Raw genomic sequence first — 19,816 nt, 5'->3', positions numbered from 1 at the left:
CGAGTTTACATCGGTCGAATCAGCGTTTATTCAAATCGTTAAGCAATTTTTTCCATAAGATACAGGTAGTCCTCGATTTATATGAATTTACTTTATACGAATTCAGAATTATACAGTGTCCAAAAATAGGGGTTATTCATCACATTGTACGAATTCTTCAGAATTATATGGTTACGAGAAAGTTAAAATTCGCGCGGCGATTTAGTTCAGAATTGCGCACCAAGCAGCCTCATTGTTTACCTACACGTGGTTGTGGCAACATCTCCCTCTCTCGTGCCCAGTGTATACCATGGCTCCCAAGCGTCCTTCTGCATCTCCAGCTGGTGGTGATACGCCCAAGAGAGCAAGGGGACTCTCTCCCGGGACACCGCGCCAACCACGTCTCTTACCCGCTCTCCTGTACAAGGCAACAGCTCGCCGGTTCGCCCGCTGCTTGAGCTGCTCTGCCTTCTTTGTGTCCCGGTGTGAGACGGCTACTCTCTTGTAGGTAATGTTAGGTGTGTTAGATTAACAGATTTGACATTTCTGTATCATTGGAAATTGTCTGGTCGTATATTAATTTTCGTTACTAACATTTCAGATGCCGTGGTTGCCAAATTCCAGTACTTGAGAGGCCAGTTTCAGAAATTATTAAGGAAAATAGAAAAAACACCAAGTGATGCTGCTGGCAACACCTCATGTAAATGGGAGTACTTTGAGGCCTGCTCCTTTTTGACACCCATTTACACTGCAGCAACAAAAAGTGAGCCAAGCTTTGAGCTACCACCAGAAGATGAGGTTAGTTTAATATAATGTTGATACCTATTATCAATTTACTCCTTGTCTTTCTCCCTTTATATTTATAGCACTGTTAATTTCCTGTTCATCAAAGATTAAAGTTGAGGGCATACGTTATGCTGTGCTTTGCCACGGGTGCTCATTATATCCTCAATAACTCTTCTATAGGTTAGCTGTATAGGGAAGAGGGCTGACACTAGAGCATAGTAGGATGATTGTGCTTGACAGGAGTGAATGGAGCAAAATTGTGGCTGTGTGAGAACGGTGGTGTGTATTTACCTATTTGCCCATCAAATTCCAGATAATTAGTGGAAGATATACTAGTCAACTCCTCTCCATCCAGGATGTCCACTCCATGTACTATTTTAAACATTGTTATCATATCTCCCCTCATTCTTCTTTCTTCCAGTGTGGTTAATTGCAGTCTTCTTAGTCTCTCCTCATTAGGCACCTCCTTGAAACCTGGTATCATTCTTGTTCCCAATTGCTGCACTCTTTCCAGTTTCCTCACGTGCTTCTTCAAATGTGGCGACCAAATCACTGCTGCATATTCTAACTGTGGTCTAATTAAGGTGATCAATATTTTCTTTACCATGTTGTCGTCTAAATAGTGAAATGCAAGTCCCATACTTTGGAGCATATTGTAAATCTCCAAATATTTGGTTAATATGTTTTTTTTTCCGGTGATAAGTTATTTTTACAATCACTCCCAGGTCCTTTTCTTCACTGACTTCAGTTATTTTCTTTATTCCCAGTTGATAGTTCTTATATGATCTGTATTTACTTCTGCCCATTCTCATTACATGACTTTTGTTTATGTTAAACTCCATCTGCCACTTCATACTCCACTCGTGTGTGTGTGTGTGTGTGTGTGTGTGTGTGTGTGTGTGTGTGTGTGTGTGTGTGTGCTTGGGTCTCATCCTAAGGGTCACTGCAAGATATATATGTGTCTTATAATTATTCCAGAATCCTTTAGATGCTGCTTCTTGGCCTCATGAAGCGGTCTTGTACGTGGACTCCTCCAATCTTGCTTGTCGCCTACCAAGTACATCAGAAATAAGCGACACTGTTCAACGTGGACCTTCAACATCATCATCATCATCATCTTCATGACCATCACCATCACCCCATCCCAGCCTGCAAGCATCCACTCCCAAGGTTGCGCAGAAGAGGAAGAATGAGAACAATGACGAGTTACAAAGCATCTCATGACATGCATTCATACATAAAATTGATGCATGGCATGAGAGTGCAAAGCAAGAAACTTTGCCCAAGTCACGCTATGATGTGACAGTAGACCTCCTCAATACGTGCTTCCAGTATATTCCAGATAATAGAAAATATATAAAGGACAGGCTTGTAACCAAAGTACAAAGTCTCCTTTTTGAAAGTATGAATGAATGTAATCAAGGTGAAACTTAAACATAATTTTGATAAATAAAACAATGTAAAAGGCCTTTTGGTTTATATTTCTTTGAACATAGTACTAGTGTCTTTTTTAAAAGATGAAGAAACACAATTGGGGTGCCACTGCTGAACTACTAATTAATGTTACTACTACTACTATTATTACTTCTACTGAAATTGCTGTCATACACATTGGTAAAGTGTGACCGAGGCTTAAAGGGGTAATGTTTACATGGGTTAAGTCTCGGTCACACTGCCCATAAATATCTGTGGGATCCCATCCATATTGATGGAGTGGACACGACAGACTGCAGTGACTGCACGTGCTCACCAAGGAACCAGTGGGAACTTGTGTGTTACTCCTCCTTGAAGAAAATTTCTGCATTTTCGGCCTTAATGTGAGTATAAAGCTAATTTGATATCCCCATTGTATTTTTTGTCATTGCAGAAATGTTATAACTATGGAAACATCGGTTAAAATGTGAGAGAGTCCTGAAGGGGTTAGTCAAAATAGCGTCTACACCTAAGCAGTTATTAGCCATATGTGGATCTAATTTAGATTAGATAAGACGTTCTTCTCACTTCATATGAGTATATATATGTCTTCATTTATGATGAGAAAGGTGAAGGTTTTACACCAACCATAACACTTGGAAACAGCTACCTACTGTCGCCACATTGTCATCATTCATATGTGTGTTTTATTTTTTATTTTTATTTTTTTTATTGTTTTCATGTTTTTTTTTCATACACTGCAGCAGCATAGTTAACTTAGGTTAGGTTAGATTAGGCTTGAATAGAAGAAATTTCAATATTTTAGGGAAATTCCCTAAAAAAATATTCAAAAAGATATAACTTAAATCTAACCTAACCTAGCATAGCATAGCCTAACGTAACCAAACCAAACCTTAACCTAACCTAACCTAACCTAACCAAACCAAACCAAACCAAACCTTAACCTAACCTAGTCTAATGTAACCTAACCTAACCTAACCCTGCCGTTGCAAAATTAGGAAAAATTTCCCAAGGTTAGAGTTGATTCTTAAAAATTCCCCTAAATTAGAGGATCAGAGGTTGTTCTCACCTCATATGAATATATATATGTCTTCTTGATTCATGATGAGAAAGGTGAAGGTTTTACACCAGTCATAACACTTGGAAACAGCTACTTACTGTCGGCACATTGTCATCATTCATACATTGTTTTTGTTGTTTTATCTTTTTATACACTGCAGCTGCATAGGTAGGTTATGTTGGGTTAGATTAGGCTTTGATAGAGCAAATTTTCTAATTTTGGGAAAATTCCTTAAAATTTTTTTCAAAAAGACATAACCTAAACCTAACCGTAGTGGCAGAAAATGTCTTAGAAAAGTGTGCACTTCCTATTACTAAAGTAGTTTTTTCTTGTCACACAGTTTGTGCATTTTCTAGAATAATACTGCTAATTCAGCCTAACTTAACCTAATCATTGCCTTTTGGAGCAGGCACATGCACAGGGAGGCTATAGGCTACAGGCTAACCTTATGATTTTGTGCAAAAGCTTTGTTAAGTGGAGAATGAAAGCTAATGCCCTTGTTTTTACTATTCACAGTTTGCAATACGGCAGAATGAAAAACAGTGACTTGGCCCGTGCCAGATCCCTACTTTCCATCACTGTATGTCTCGCCGCATATGAATACTTGAAGAAACCAAGGAAATCCAAAAGGAAAACATGGGTGAAATCCTGGATGGCAAGAAAAGAAAGAACTACAACAACTTAGTAGCAGAAATGGTACTTGAAGATACTCAGGGGTTCTTTGATTTCCACCGAATGCCCAAAGAGTGCTTCAATGAACTTCTCCAACTCATATCTCCGTTGATTGAGAAGCAGGATACCAAACTCCGGAAAGCAATACCAGCCCAGCAACGCCTGTCTGTCACGCTCCGGTACTTAGTTACAGGTAAGGCTTTTGACCTGGGTTCAGTTCTGCGTCCGTTGCTGGTATTTTAGTTCACAAATTAAGAAAATATGTTAAGCGTTATGAATATATCTCTGGGAATTAAGACCCTTGTTATTGAAACTACTTAAATCGTAATTTTCTCCTTTCAGGTGAATCACGGAGATCCTTGGAGTTCCAGTACCGAATCAGCCATAATTTAATATCAGAATTATTCCACAAGTCTGTAGAGCTCTACGTGCAGTTCTTAAGGACAAGTACTTGAATTTGCCAACAACTACAGACCAGTGGGAAAATGTAGCAAGTGAATTTTATAGGCTGTGGAACTTTCCATTGTGTATAGGGGCCATGGATGGAAAACGGTTCCTTGTGAGGAAACCACTCAATTCTGGCTCTGAGTATTATGACTATAAGTTACACCACAGTATCATCATGCTTGCTGTAGTTGATGCACACTATAATTTCTTATATGTGGATGTGGGTACCCAAGGTTGTGCTAGTGATGCAGGTGTATGGGATTGCTGTTCACTTAACAACTATCTACAGGAGAACAAGCTGCAAGTGCCTGATTCCACAGTATTGCCGTTTACTACCTCCAAGTCCCCTTATGTTCTCGTTGGGGATGATGCATTTCCATTAAAGACATTTCTCATGAAGCCTTATGCAGGTAAAGATGTACCAATGCCTGAAAAAATTTTCAGGCATTATAGACTTTTGCGTGCACGACGTGTAGCTGAAAATGCTTTTGGTCTTTTGACATCAAAATTTAGAGTATTTTTGCAGCCTATTATTTCAAAGCCAGAGTATGGCAAAGATATAATTTTTGCTGCTGTGGTTTTACATGACTTCTTGAGAACCAGTTGTGGCAAACCGGTTCAACCTGAACTTCTTCAAAGGGAAGACACTGAGAGAGGTGTAGTGAGGCTAGTATCATGGGAGGAGTTGCAAGGAAGGGGAGTTGGAAGGCTGGAGGTAACTGCTAGGAACCCAACCCAGGAGGCTAAAAGAGTTAGAGACACCAAGGAGTATTTCATGAACAGAGGAAGGGTAGATTGGCAGGAAAGAATGGCGCTGTATCATTGAAAGGAGGACACTTATTGTAAGCCCTATTGTCTTTAATCTTAATACTAACTTTACCAATGTGTATGACAGCAATTTCAGTAGAAGTAATAATAGTAGTAGTAGAAACATTGTTTAGTAGTTCAGCAGTGGCACCCCAATTGTGTTTCTTTATCTTTTAAAAAAGACACTAGTACTATGTTCAAAGAAATATAAACCAAAATGCCTTTTCCATTGTTTTATTTATCAAAGTTATGTTTAAGTTTCTCCTTGATTACATTCATTCATACTTTCAAAAATGAGACTTTGTACTTTGGTTACAAGCCTGTCCTTTATATATTTTTTATTATCTGGAATATACTGGAAGCATGTATTGAGGAGGTCTGTCACATCATAGCGTGACTTGGGCAAAGTTTCTTGCTTTGCACTCTCATGCCATGCATCAATTTTATGAATGCATGTCATGAGAATGTTTTGTAACTCGTCATTGTTCTCAATCTTCCTCTTCCGCGCAACCTTGGGAGTGGATGCTTGTAGGCTGGGATGGGTGGATAGTTGCTCCCACAGTCAATGAGGAAGTGTTTGTCAACAGGAAGAATTTTCATTAATGCATTTGTGGTTAGATACAGCTGTTAATAGTGATTTGGTTGTGGTTAGAACTATCTGTTTATACTTTGTTGTGATTTAGCTGTGGTTAGAATAACCTGTTTAGAGTAATTATTTTCACCTGTTTATAATTAGTCATGTTTAAATTCAGCTGTTTATAGTTTGTTGAGGTTAGAAGTACCTCTTCCATATTTATTTTCACCCTTTCATAATTTGTTCTGAATAGATTTAGCAGTTTATAGTTCCTCCACAGCTGTCTACCCAGCTTGCGTGAAGTCCATACATGAATGGCGGTGCGTGCATCTAGCAGAGCTGTCAGATGCAGGGAGATTTCCCTGTTTTAGGAAAATTTAGGTCTCAACAGGAAAACAGGGAAGAAAATTCAAAATGTTCCAAAATCTAGGGAAATTTTGACCAACGGACTCACACCCTTCATCCGCAGTCCTCACCCTTGTCCTCCTCCCATCCTCTTCACCCGTCATCCGTACAATAATTATTTGTATTAATTTTTATCAATTATTTATTGTTTCCTTTCCCTCTCAATTGAATTTCAATCCACTTCTGAGGTGTCTCTCGATCACTATATCCTTCCTCTACCGCTCACTCTTCCTTCCCTCATCCCCAAACAGCGTCATGACTTGTACGAGACCCGTATACCGTCCCTTCCCTTTCCTCCCTCGCCCTTGCTAGCTAGCTGAACCTGTATTCTACGAGACCGATAGAGACCCGTATTCAGCCAAACAGTGTCATGACACGTATGAGATCCGTATATCGTTCCTCCCCTTTCTTCCCTCGCCCCTGCTTGATAGCTGAACTTATGACAACTATATATATTCGTGTGTGTGTGTGAGTGAATGTTCAATGTTTGATCTGCTGCAGTCTCTGACGAGACAGCCAGACGTTACCCTACGGAACGAGCTCAGAGCTCATTATTTCCGATCTTTGGATAGGCCTGAGACCAGGCACACACCACACACCGGGACAACAAGGTCACAACTCCTCGATTTACATCCTGTACCTACTCACTGCTAGGTGAACAGGGGCTACACGTGAAAGGAGACACACCCAAATATCTCCATCCGGCCGGGGAATCGAACCCCGGTCATCTGGCTTGTGAAGCCAGGGCTTCACTGAGCTACCGGGCCGTGTGTGTGTGCGCGTGTGTATATATATATATATATATATATATATATATATATATATATATATATATATATATATATATATATATATATATATATATACACACGAATGTGTGTATGTACATATATAAGAAGTAAAAAATTACGACAGGGAAATGCTGCGCTAAATAGGGAAATATTCTTAGGCAAAACAGGGAACTTTTGGCAACTTGCTGGCAGCACTGGCATCTATCAAATTCTAGAGCTCAGTACTTGGTGCGCCTTTGTTGTGCTGAGACGATTACCGCCTTTCGCTCTGACGGCCGCTAGGTGGCGTTGCCATTTGATAAGGAGTCCTTCCTCACTGCGCTTTGGCTGTTTGGGGCGCAGAGGGTTTTACACTGCTTATTTTAGCACATAATTTTTGTGACCCGTTGGTGTCGCTAGCCACAGGCAATACCTAGTGCGGTTGCCTGCGTCTCGTTCCTCTGCCTCAAACCCTGTTCGGGGTGGTATGTATGGTGATTTTTGTTTGGTTTACATCGCTTGCCCCTTTATACAATGTCTGTTTGACATAGCCGGGATCGCCTCCTTCTCAGGTGGTGTTCTTTGTGTTGGCGTGATGGAGAGCGGGGCTCGACGACGCTCCCATGCTTCTCCACGTGATGGCCAGGCCCAGCTTCCTTCCAAGGTAGCTCGTCTTTCTTCGGACAGGGAGGAGAATGGCCACTGTAACCCATCGGTCCCTTCTACCGTCGTTCCGGGCCCTTCTGAGGCCCCTGACCCGGAGGATCAGTTCTGCAATTCGGTGGTGCAGAAAATATTACCGGCTTTAGTGCGAGCTCTGGGAAAAGGGCCGGTGGGGCAGATGCCAGCTGATAGCAGTGACAGTGATGTGAGTAGTGATAATGATGATATACATTCTGTGAACAATCCTAATGTGTCTCAGGATGTCTCCCAGACTCCTCATAGTGGGCTTTGTACCCATACGCCCTACATCCCTCCCAAATGTCATCACAGGTTAATGTTGGGGTTTCCACCAGTTCAGGAGAGGATTTTTTTAGGTTTTCTTGTGACAACTGACCAACATGTGGCCATTGGTCGCAGTCTGGGTGCTGCCTTTGACTTTGATGAGGCTGATGGTGCTCCTGTTACAGAGACCTTAGCAAAGAAAATTAGAGTTTATTTGCGCATGATTCCTGATGACAAAAAAAGCCAGACTGTTAGCTGATCAATGGTCTATTCCAGCCAGTATTAAAGAATTAAAAGTTCCAGAATCTGATGCTCATGCCCTCTCCACTTCTTGATTATCAACATCACAGGATGGAGAATAAATTGGCTCAAACAAATTCACTGTTGGGTAAAGCTCTCATTCCTCTCATTAGATATGTTGACAAACATGCAAATTCACAGGTCCCTTCTATTTTGGAATCATATAAAGACATCAATGACAGCCTTGGCATGCTCTTACCAGTTTTTAATTATCTAAATTTAATGAGAAGGGATCTTATCACTGATAAACTAAGAGCCAAATCTCTCCAGAAAATTGTCAAAGATAAACACGTGACTGGTGACAAATTGTTTGAAACCAACATTGTGGATATGGTTAAACAATTCAAGAAAAATAAAAAAACATATCAATCCTAAACGATTCAGGACGAAGAGGAATAATTCTCGTACCTTTCGGAAAGGGAGTAGAGGTTCTGGAACCAGCAACTACAGAGGTAACCTTCGCGGTAGAGGAGGCAGAGGACAGGGCCACTTTGGCAACAAATAACTTACCAGAGGACACTGATTATCTTTGGCAAATTTCTAACATGTATGATTTCACCCTGCTTAATACCCCTATGAATTTCATGGGAAGGAAAATTCAAGTCTCTTCCATTGTGGCAAGAATTATCCAGTGATCCTTGGGTAACTAACACTGTTCAGGGCAAGTTCCTCTTTTCTTTTCATGATTTGCCATCACAATACCAAATACCTCCTCCCCTCCATTGCATTTCTCTCAGAAGGACATACAAGCTATTGATGCTGCCATGGATGTCTTTATTCAACAACGTATTGTTGAGAAAGCAACTCCTGGTTTATCGGGTTTTTGCTCCAATATTTTCCCTAGATCAAAGAGAGATGGTACTGTTCGCATTATACTGAACTTGAAATACTTAAATGAATATGTGGAGTATTGTCATTTTAAAATGGAAACACTGAGAGATGTTTTACCACTGATTACACAATTGTTTCCTTGCCTCAATTGACTTGAAACATGCTTATTTTTCTGTTCCCGTGTGCAGAGAGGATCGCTCTTGGTTAAAAATTTTCATGGAATGGTTTCTTATGGCAGTTTACTTGTTTGCCTCAGGGGTTTTCCTCTTCCCCTTGCCTTTTCACCAAATTTTTGAAGGTCCCTTTCTCACACTTCAGGGCTTTAGGCATATTAACAACTATTTACATTGAAGATTGCCTCATTATAGCAGACTCCAAGGAGAAATTAATTACTGACGTCATGTATATTGCTTCCACATTAGACCAATTACGTTTCACAATTAATTTGGAAAAATCAGAACTCCAGCCCAGCCATGCAATTGAATTTTTGGGCTTTGTTTTGGACTCCACTGACATGACCATCAAACTCACACACAGTAAAGCAGATAAGATCAGGACTTTGGGTTTACAATTATTGAGTCAGAATAATGTCAGAATTAGAGACCTTGCTGTGTTTATTGGCAATGTAGTAGCTGCAGGTGACTCTGTTAAGTATGCTCCTTTAAAATATAAATATCTGGAGGTGCTAAGGAATGATGCACTTAAACAACATAGTGGTGACTATGAGGCCTTATTGTGCCTTGATGAGAAAGCTAAATGTCTAATAACCTGGTGGACATCCAATATCCATTCTTGTGTTAGATCCTTATATACACCTGGCCCTGACTTCGTTCTCACCACAGATGCCTCAATGTCTGGTTGGGGGGCTTCTACTGGTGACACAGTTACTGGAGGACACTGGGCAGAGTATGAGAAAGAACACATAAATTTTTTATTTTAGAATTAACAGCTGTTCTTTTCGGTTTGAAAATGCTCTTCTAGGATGTCACCAATAAACACATTTGTATTAGATCTGACAATACTATAGCAGTTGTGAGTATTAACAATTGTGGAAGCATCAAACATCATTTGCTGGATGTGACAGAAGCCATATTTGACTGGGCTCAGAACAGAAACATCGAACTATCAGCTGAATATATTTTAGGTTCTCTGAATATCACCGCTGATTTAGCCTCCCGTGAGAGAGATTTTAACAAGGAATGGCGGCTTATGCCTACTGTTTTCAATGACATCTGCAGATTGTATGGTGAACCAACTATAGACCTCTTTGCCACTCGCATCAACACTCAATTGCCTCTTTTCTATTCCTGGAAACTTGATCCTGAGGCATTAGGCACGAATGCTTTTTCATGTAATTGGAATATTGATTCTTCCCTATATGCTTTTCCTCCTTTTAGGGTCATAAAAGACATCATTCACAAAAACTATGGGAAGAAAAGGCATCTCTGTTAGCCATACTTCCACTGTAGAGAACACAGCCATGGTTCGCAGAGGCCCTACACCTTCTACAGGGTGCGCCTCGGCTGCTTCCTTGCAAGTGCCTCTATCTGCCTCAGGATCCACAACGAAACCACCCAATCAGGAACCTACAGTTGGCAGTCTGGCCTCTCTCAGGGAATCCTTCCACAGGTCAGGATTTTCAGAAGCGGTTACCGACTTTTTACTCAAGGCCTGGAACGAGAAAACTCTTGAGGCATATGGGAGGCATATCAAAATCTGGAACGAGTTTTGTGTACGAGAAAAAGTTGATCCATTTTCTCCCCCTGTAACTAAACTGTTAGACCATTTATTCCTGCTTTTCCATAACGGGAAGGCAGATGGTTCAGGGTACAGCTATAGTAGCCTCAATGCTGCCAGGTCAGCTATTTCTGCAGTTGCAAAAATCAATGGTGTCCCTGCAGGTCAGAATGAGATGGTGTGTTTATTTATGAAATCAGCAGCTAAACAACTGTCAAAATTCCCCAAAAATAATTTTACATGGGACCCTGATGCATTTTTACATACATTCAATGTTTGGGGATGCAATAATCAACTCTCTCTTTCCTCTTTAGCCAAGAAAGTGGCAGGTTTGCTCCTCATTTTATCTGGCCAAAGGTTTCAGACCATAGATTGCTTAGACATCAGGAATGTGTCACTTACGGACAATGAGATCATTTTCAAAATTCGAGATCCACTAAAAACTAATATCAGACATCATGTACAGAACATAGTCTTCAAAGCATTTCCTACAAATAAAAAATTATGTATTGTTGATGCCATTTCCACATATTTACAATTAACGAGCAAATTAAGGACAGCGTCTGATCAAACTAAGCTCTTGTTAACAACCAGGAAACCTTTTGGCCCAACATCTAAGACCACAGTTACCAGATGGATCAGAGACCTTATGACAGAATCTGGCATAAGTCAAGATTTATTTAATACCTACTCAGTCAGATCAGCTTCCACTTCTAAGGTTTTTAAATCAGGCATGGCCTGGGAGACTATAAAAAAGTCAATTGGGTGGAAACGGGAATCAACATTCACCAAACATTATAACATGCCCACCCATCCCGTTGTATTGTTGTCCCTTGTTTGCTTGGGCACCTTTTGGATTTATTTCATGTTGTTAGGTCTAAAGGCATGTTTGTTTGTTTAAGTATGCCTTGTGCCTTAGTTTACCACTCATGTTTGTTTGTTTAAGTATGCCTTGTGCCTTAGTTTACCACTCATATCTGAGCTGGGACTGTTTATTGGCCTACCTCACTCACCTGTATGGGTTCAATTTATTGTTATAAAATTGTATGGTTGTTTTATTGTGAATATCCATACAAACCATCACTACTTATCCCCAACCTGAGACGAAATCTGAGCTCTAGATGCATGCACCGCCAGTCATGCATGACCAAGCAACAACTGGGCAGCACAGCTTAGGAGGAACTCCGATCATCGCACACTTACCAAGGTAAGTGATTTCATAATTACTTGAAGTAAGAATTACCTTTTTAATATTAATTTTCACTTGTTTATAATGTTCTGATCAAATTCAGCTTTTTATAGTTTGCTGAGGGTAGAATAGCCATAAGTAGCAACACATCTTTGCAGGGGAAAATTTTCAATATATGTATTTTTTATATATGACATTAACCCATTAAGGCCCAGACCTATTCCCCGTGTTCAAATTCTAGTACTTTTTGGCAAGATGTGTATTTGTAACCTAACTAAGACATTCTGAAGAAAAAATCATGATAAGTCAAACCATAAGCAAGTTGCAGAGGGTAACATATATGATCCACTGGGCAGATCAGTTAGCATCTCGCCCCCATTGCATATACTTACCTTAGTAAAGGAAAAAATCAAGGTTTCTTTACTTTTTTCGTACTAAACTTAGCATCTGCGTTTTTTTCTAGTTACAAATTGGGCTAATTGTAATGTTTCAAATTTCTACATTTTTAGTCATAAATTGTACATGAGCAAAAATCAGTCATAATACTTGATATACACATATTTCTCTATCATATTACTTTCTACTGCAATGCTGTTCATCAACAAAATATACATTACTGTATTTGTTGCTATGAAAATTCGACCTCATATTCATGTACGTGTGTGGAAATTTGCAAAACACTCCATGCAAAGTGCAACGTCACACTTCACGCATTTTGTTGTTGGTCTTTTATCACATCCTACTAACTGGCATCTAAGCCTTTTGCTGTCACCAATGCGGGCAATGAAATGCTGTACACCATCATATCGGAGACTCAAAGGTGTCAGCAAACCCAGTGATGAGGTGAATCTTGGCTTTTCTCTATTCACAGCAGCAGCTTTGAGGTAGCTCACCGCAATCTCGCGATGAAATTCCAGGAGGGTCATAGGCTCATCTGACACAAGTCTATGAAGCAACCAGCTATTGATGATTGTCATGTCTATCATCCTGGTCAAGAGACACCAATACCACTTCTTCCCACGTATAGCAATGCTGTACTTTCCTATGAGCCAATCGTGCAGATCAACTCCTCCCATGCCTTTGTTATATGTGTTGATGAGTTCAGGCTGCACCATGTCGATTCTTTTCTTTTCTCTTCTGTCACACCTCTGTGCCGTGGTGAGGGGATCAACACTGTCATAGTTTGTCATTACTGATACCACTTTGTTGTCATTCCACTTGACTACAAGGATCTTCTTCTTGTCGAACCTACAGTCATATGAACCCCTTTCCTCTTTGGTCATGACTTTGCTGGCCTTGACGGGACACTGCTGCAGCCTATTTTCTCGCACGGTTCCAGTGGCTCGTGTTTTTTCCAGTGAGAATGGTTAGGAGGCCACGCGATGTGAAATGGTTATCAATCACACTGAACAAACCGTGTCCCTAGAGTCATTTCTTGGAGTGCTGGACGATTTTCACGGCCACAGTACAGGTCAAATTTGTAGCAATAACCCTCATCACCACAAAGCGACCTCAGCTTGTACCCAAACCTGATGGATGGGCTTCCCCCTGATAAATTGCTTGAGGCCATCATGACCATAGTATCTCACCATCATTTCATCAACAGATAAAGTCTTATGGAACACACCATACTGCTGGAATGAAGAATTTAGCATATCAATCAGGGGCCGGACTTTGAAAGCCTTGTCTGTGCAATCTTGTGGGCGACTGTTGTTGTCTTGTACATGTAGGTACGCTTTTATCTTCAAGTACTTGTTCCTGGATAGAGCTTAATTGTTTGACAGTATTTTGAGCCACATCATCAGCATCAGACCAGTAAAGTGGTTCGCTAGGAAGAGTGACGTACCCAGAATAGATCAGGAAGCCAATGAAGGCTTTTGGTTCATGGTCTTCCAAGCTAAACAGGGGATCATTTTTCACTGTGTGTGCATAACGGATTGTTTCTCGCTTTATGAGCGCAAAGATGTCGTCGGTGAAATATCCTCAAAGATGTCAACTGGTGTGTGACCGTCAAGTTGTTGGTGCAGTTTGGCCTTCAGCTTTTCGGTTTGGTTTGACATCTCACCCCACTTGGAGTACCGTGGTATCATGTGCCTGGAAGTAGAAACAGCATTTTAGTAAATATTTAGCATTAAATGCATTTCCAAGTTAAAACTCCAACAGTAATGATGAAAAATCAATGAATTAGTTTTTTAGTAATTCTGCCCACAGACAAATACCCTGAGTAAACATGACAAAAAATATGCTGAATACACATTAATCATCATCATATTACTTTCTTAACACAGAACATGACATAATACTAAAAAATATAACTAATGCTATCCTTCTTACCTCCACACTGGTGTATCAACAGAGTTGAGACGTCTTCTTTTCTTCATTCCTTCGCCAGATTTGTGTGGTATGAATTTCAATGGCACCAGGGACATCTTTCACCATTGGTATAAGTGGATTATCATCATCAACTTCATCCTCATCACTTAGATCATCATCAGGAGGAATGTTCACCAAGTCTATTACTTCTGCATCATCATCAACGTTGAACTCCTCACTATATAACAAGTCTATAGCGTCTTGCACACTGAGGCATTTCACAGGAGCATTAGACACATTTCGCAGCTGTTGAGCAAAATAACTTTTCAAGTTAGTAAGTACAGGCAATTCAAGTTAGTAAGTACAGGCGACCCCAGCGTAACAAAGGGGTTACCTTCCTAAAAAAAACTTTGTTAAGCGAAATTTCGTTAAGCTAACTGATTATAACAAGTTTAACCCCTGACTTGAACTTTCATTGAGAGTAAACAAAGCGAGAGTGCATCATAGTACAGTGAAAGGTTTCATGAAAGTAAAAATTATGAAGTTAAACATGTAGGTCGTTTAATTTAAGTCATTATAATGTAAGTAACTTTATAATGTTGATGATCTTAAATTTATGAAGGGAGGGAGAGTGAAACGGGAAAGACACTAAAGGCCCTATCACACTGGCCTATGATACGCGGAACAAGGAACATCCGCTCTATATAGCTGGAACTTGCCCGGGATTAGCGGAACCAAGTTGGGATGGCTTCATATCGATCCCGGTTCTCCGTATGCTATCCCAATGGAAAAGTAAACATGATATATGTAATAAAAACCTTTCATTTGAACTAAAAATAATGTGACTAAATTTTTCATATTGGAATATTAAATAATATTTCATCAATTTAGAAAGGTAAAATATATATATATATATATATATATATATATATTGTCGATAGTTTGGGCTCATGGCAACCACCTCTGACTCTAAAGTTGCCATCGCGCACGTCTCAGCTTTTCTCTAGTTTTTTTTTACTTACTTTTCTTTAACAAAAGGAAGTGCAAGTGCAGTTCCAGGACAAAGCACAGGCTGAGGTATAAGTGGCATGGTTTTGTTCTGGTTTATTTTGATTAGGCTTTGTCTTGGTTAGTGGGCCATTTGCCTAGCATAACAAGAACATGGGCAGCTTGTGTGTGATAGTGTTCCTGGTTTCGTACCAAGAACCATGGCCCGCATTCTGCATATCATAGGCCAGTGTGATAGCCCCTTAACCGGCAACCTGTGGAATGTAAACAAAGGCCGCATCATTGTATCACATACAAAACTTATGTACCACATTTCCACAAGGCTTTCCATTTTATCCATTCTAGAGTCACGAGTTCAGGTGGTTCTTTTAGCTTGCAAGGAAGATACGGTCTCACCAGCCTTCTTAATAGAGTCTGATGACTTACAAATAGTAGAGACAGTAGATGGAGTCAAGATGGTGGCGAGCAATGCTATTTGTTTTCTTGCCTCTCTTGTGTCTGTGAATAATATTCAGCTTCACTTCGAGAGTAAGAGACTTCCTGGTCTTCTTAGCAACACTAGGCGACATTGCAGGGCATTTTGGTGGTAAATTGAGCGAGGAAAGATGAGCTGCTGCTGACGCTGTTATTGTTTTGAACAGGGCAAGTGAATGATGCATGTGTTGTCCACGAGGCGTTGGTGTATTCAAAAGCCTGTCGGCTTGCGTGATACGGTGGGGTTTTCAAACTTGGAAAAAATTATCTGGATAAAACTTCGCTAAAGCAAGTTTGGTGTTCATTAAACGAGCAGATGGTAGTAAAATGAATCCTTCATTGTAACGAAATTTTATAGTGTGAACCTTTGTTAAGTGGGGGTTGCCTGTATATGCTCTGCAAAGTATTCATCTACAATATCAGAGAATCAGGAGGATGTATACAGTATGTCTACACTTCCTGGTCTTCTTAGCAACACTAGGCGACATTGCAAGGCATTTTGGTGGTAAATTGAGCGAGGAAAGATGAGCTGCTGCTGACGCTGTTATTGTTTTGAACAGGGCGAGTGAGTGATGCATGTGTTGTCCACGAGGCGCTGGTGTATTCAAAAGCCTGTCGGCTTGCGTGATACGGTGGGGCTTTCCAACTTGGAAAAAATTATCTGGATAAAACTTCGTTAAAGCAAGTTTGGTGTTCATTAAACGAGCAGATGGTAGTAAAATGAATCCTTCGTTGTAACGAAATTTTATAGTGTGAACCTTTGTTAAGTGGGGGTTGCCTGTATATGCTCTGCAAAGTATTCATCTACAATATCAGAGAATCAGGAGGATGTATACAGTATGTCTACATGCAACTGTGCTGCTGTCTCACACTGGGTGACTGATAAAGGTTCTGCCCAGTGGACCATATTTGTCACCTCTAATTTTAGTGAACTTGCAATTCAGTAGATGGTGTGATAGGGTAGATCATTCAACTGATATGTCACGTAGAAAGTGTTGTGCTTATATAGTGGAAAAGATCAAGAAATATGACATACACTTCATCACAATTTTTTACAGAACATGTAATGTCACTCACATAATGAAAAATTTGAGAAAATTAAATCCTCCTAATTACACGACCACTGGGGAGATTTGAATGTCGTTGCTATAAATAGGTGTTCCCACTTCTGTTTACTGTAAGAAAACTTTTCTAAACTCAATTTGCTTACCATGTTTAAGATATAGGCCATCAAAGACAGATAACCAAATATGATCCAGTGGGCATTAATCAGTTAAGATAATAAAGTACAGGCAACCACTGCTTAACGAAGGTTCACACAACAAAATTTCGCTACAACAAACATTTCATTTTACTACCATCTGCTCATTTAACGAACACCAAACTCGCTTTAATGAAATTTTATCCAGATAATTTATTCCAAGTTTGAAAGCCCAGCCGTATCATGCAAGCCGACAGGCTTTTGAATACACCAGTGCCTCTTGCGGACAAAATGCGCACCACTCACTCCATCCTGGTTCAAAATAATAAAAACGTCAGCAGCAGCTCATCTTCCCTCACTCAACATGCCACCAAAACGGCCTGCAATGTCGCAGTGTTGCTAAGAAGACCAGGAAGTGTCTTTCTCTCAAAGTGAAGCTGAATATTATTCACAGACGCGAAAGGCGAGAAAACTAATAGCATTTAGGGAGGTGGTGGCATAGTGGATAAGGTGATGAGCGTGGGATTGGGCAGACGTCCACGCATAGGTTTGAATCCCACCACATACAGCCTTAAAACACTTTGCCATTTGCCGAGTGGTTTAAAGTTACCTACATGTCACCATGATACCCAGGCTCTAGGTGGTTACACCCAAGATGAGCTTGGGTGGTGATATGGGCCCTAATATGGGTACCACTATAAATAAAACTGCCTGCGCCACTAATGGGCGGAAGCTAAACAGCGCTTCCAACGCACTCTTCAAGTGTGCCTACAGGTGCTATAGGCCTTAACGTAAAAAAAAGCGAGAAAACTAAAAGCATTGCTTGCCACTATCTTGACTCCATCTACTATTTTCAAGTCAGCAGACTCTATTAAGAAGGCTGGTGAGACTGTATCTTCCTTGCAAGCTAAAAGAACCACCTGAACTCGTGACTCTGCAATGGATAAAATGGAAAGCCTTGTGGAAATGTGGTTACATAAGTTTTGTATGTGGTACAATGATGCGGTCTTTGTTTACATTCCACAGGTTGCCAGCTAGTATATTTCCCGCTCCACTCTCCCTCCCTAAATAAATTAAAGATCATCAAGATTATAAAGTTACTTACATACATACTTTAATGTACATTATGACAAATTAAAGTGCCTTAATGTTTAACTTCATAATTTTTACTTTCATTAAACCTTTTACTGTACTATGATGTACTCTCGCTTTGTTTACTCTCAATGGAAGTTCAAGTTAGGGGTTAAACTTGTTACAATTGGTTCGCTTAACAAAAATTTGCTTAATGAACGTTTTTTTAGGAACATAACCCATTTGTTAAGCGGGGGTTGCCTGTACAGATGATGTTTGATTAACTCTATTTTTTATTCCTTATATCTGCTGTACAATATAAATACTAAATGAATAGAAAGCTTTACTTCCTATATGCTGCTATTTCAGCTAATACCGCCATGTATTCAAGTTCTTGCTCTACAACTAGTATTTTTGTCGCTGCTATTACTTGCAGTTTTTTAGCTGCAGCTGCCTTTAAGCTGGCGAGACGTGTCGAAGCCTGTGGACTCACCAGTGCGGGTTGCTGCAGGTCTGCAGCCTGCTGATCTGCCGCTGGTGGCTGCAGATCCCCAACCTGCTGGGCCACCATTGTTGGTTGAGCAGTGACAACAGACGGCTCTTCCTCTGCAGTGGGCCCTACAGTTATTACATCTGGACTGTTGCTCTGCAGGGTTGGTGGATCTCTTTCCTGACTGAAATGATAACCAAAATCATTCATTCACTATGAGAAAGTGGTTGGAAAGTTCAGAAATGATAACCAAAATCATCCATTCACTATGAGAAAGTGGTTGGAAAGTTCATAAAATTTCCCTACCATTCTAGTTCCTTTAAAATTTTAGGTTGCTGCAGATAAATTCTTATAGCTCCACATCAGTATGCATTTTCCACGTATACATAGTTGGTAAAGATAGTCTAACACTATGATTAGGAACATTCTACTTACATTGGCTTATCTTGATTGGTGTCTATTCTGCCTTCAATCCCCAAAACACAGGAATTGCGTGTTCCAATGACCTTGGCAATCTTGGATAAATCATTAGTTGCAGGGCCACCACCTGGAGTGACATGATAATATGTCATGTTCTCATATTTCAAGATATCGTTACAAAAAAAAATAAATAAATAAATAAAATAAAAAGAATAAAAAAGTATTCAACTGGACTAGGACCATATCCTCAAAACAACAAGCATTTATAGCATTGCAGCAGTAGTTATGTCATCTCAAAGAAAATATAGGAAGGCTAAATCTGTGAGGCTAAGTTTAGTTTAAATATTTTTCTTTCACAAAAACATCGCCAGTGGTATTGTTTTTCCGTGACTGCTATATCAATTGTTGCAAAGTGGTTAGTGATTTGTGGTGGTTGTGTTTAAGGTTAAATTCAGTTGGATTGTGGTAAGATTTACCTTTTTATACTCAGTCATAATAAAATTCAGTTTTTGTTAGATTATTTTTTTTAGTAACCTGTGATTAGACTACTGTTTATAGTTAGGTGTTCTTAGCTTGAGCAGTTTTTGGTTGGTTGCTGTTAGACTTCGTTGTTTAAAGCTAGATGTTGTTACATTCAGCCATTTCATGTTAGTTTATACATACTGACATACAGATGTATGGAAGAATTTGAGATGTAAACCAGGATCTGTCTGTCTGAAAGAGATGGTTGCCAGCTCATGAATTTAAAAACATTAAATCTACTCACTATGTAATCAAAAGTTTTAACAAATTTTTCACTCCAGTAAGTAGAGGAAGAACTGAGCTGTTCAGAGAAGTGTTTTTTAGTAATGTAATCTCATTAGTAATGGCAATCAAAATCACTTTTAATTACTCCACATCAGT

At 39.9% G+C, this 19,816-nt stretch overlaps 3 protein-coding genes and 1 long non-coding RNA gene across 7 annotated transcripts in view; 3 read left to right on the top strand and 1 right to left on the bottom strand.

The window, feature by feature from the left end:
- The first annotated feature begins 313 nt into the window (after positions 1–313).
- On the top strand, positions 314–2,226 carry LOC123518154. Of its 2 annotated transcripts, none has more exons than XR_006678684.1 (3): positions 314–487; positions 581–777; positions 1,744–2,226. It is a non-coding gene; the product is annotated as an uncharacterized LOC123518154 (long non-coding RNA). The 2 variants fall into 2 exon arrangements; XR_006678685.1 differs by having other exon boundaries at positions 316–483.
- Positions 2,227–2,228: 2 nt separating this feature from the next.
- On the top strand, positions 2,229–6,305 carry LOC123518153 (protein ALP1-like). Its single transcript, XM_045278850.1, is given in 4 exon segments — positions 2,229–2,582; positions 3,776–4,124; positions 4,274–4,327; positions 4,330–6,305. Coding segments are annotated over 3 exon segments (1,158 nt in total). The 5' UTR covers positions 2,229–2,582; positions 3,776–3,895; the 3' UTR covers positions 5,205–6,305.
- Positions 6,306–7,053: 748 nt separating this feature from the next.
- The window catches only part of LOC123518149, a 29,675-nt gene continuing 16,912 nt past the window's right edge, over positions 7,054–19,816 (top strand). Inside the window, exons 1-2 of one of the 2 annotated variants that reach the window (XR_006678683.1) lie at positions 7,054–7,419; positions 7,507–7,802. Coding sequence is in view for 1 of the 2 variants with exons in the window: in XM_045278846.1 (XP_045134781.1) it covers positions 7,530–8,138 (609 nt within the window). In the remaining variant the exon portion in view is untranslated. Of the gene's footprint in view, positions 7,420–7,506; positions 8,281–19,816 lie in introns of those variants that run through there. The other variant, XM_045278846.1, reaches the window with a different exon arrangement.
- LOC123518147 overlaps positions 14,271–19,816 on the bottom strand; it is a 77,632-nt gene continuing 72,086 nt past the window's right edge. For both annotated transcript variants that reach the window (XM_045278843.1, XM_045278844.1), the window contains exons 6-8: positions 18,929–19,040; positions 18,497–18,677; positions 14,271–14,555 (exon numbers count right to left, since the gene is read on the bottom strand). In XM_045278843.1, the coding sequence (XP_045134778.1) occupies positions 14,286–14,555; positions 18,497–18,677; positions 18,929–19,040 (563 nt within the window). In that variant the 3' untranslated portion in view covers positions 14,271–14,285. The remainder of the gene's footprint in view (positions 14,556–18,496; positions 18,678–18,928; positions 19,041–19,816) is intronic.

Source organism: Portunus trituberculatus, chromosome 43 (genome assembly GCF_017591435.1).
Source record: "Portunus trituberculatus isolate SZX2019 chromosome 43, ASM1759143v1, whole genome shotgun sequence".
Taxonomy (NCBI): Eukaryota; Metazoa; Arthropoda; class Malacostraca; order Decapoda; family Portunidae; genus Portunus; species Portunus trituberculatus.
This window is presented reverse-complemented; position numbering and strand designations above follow the sequence as displayed.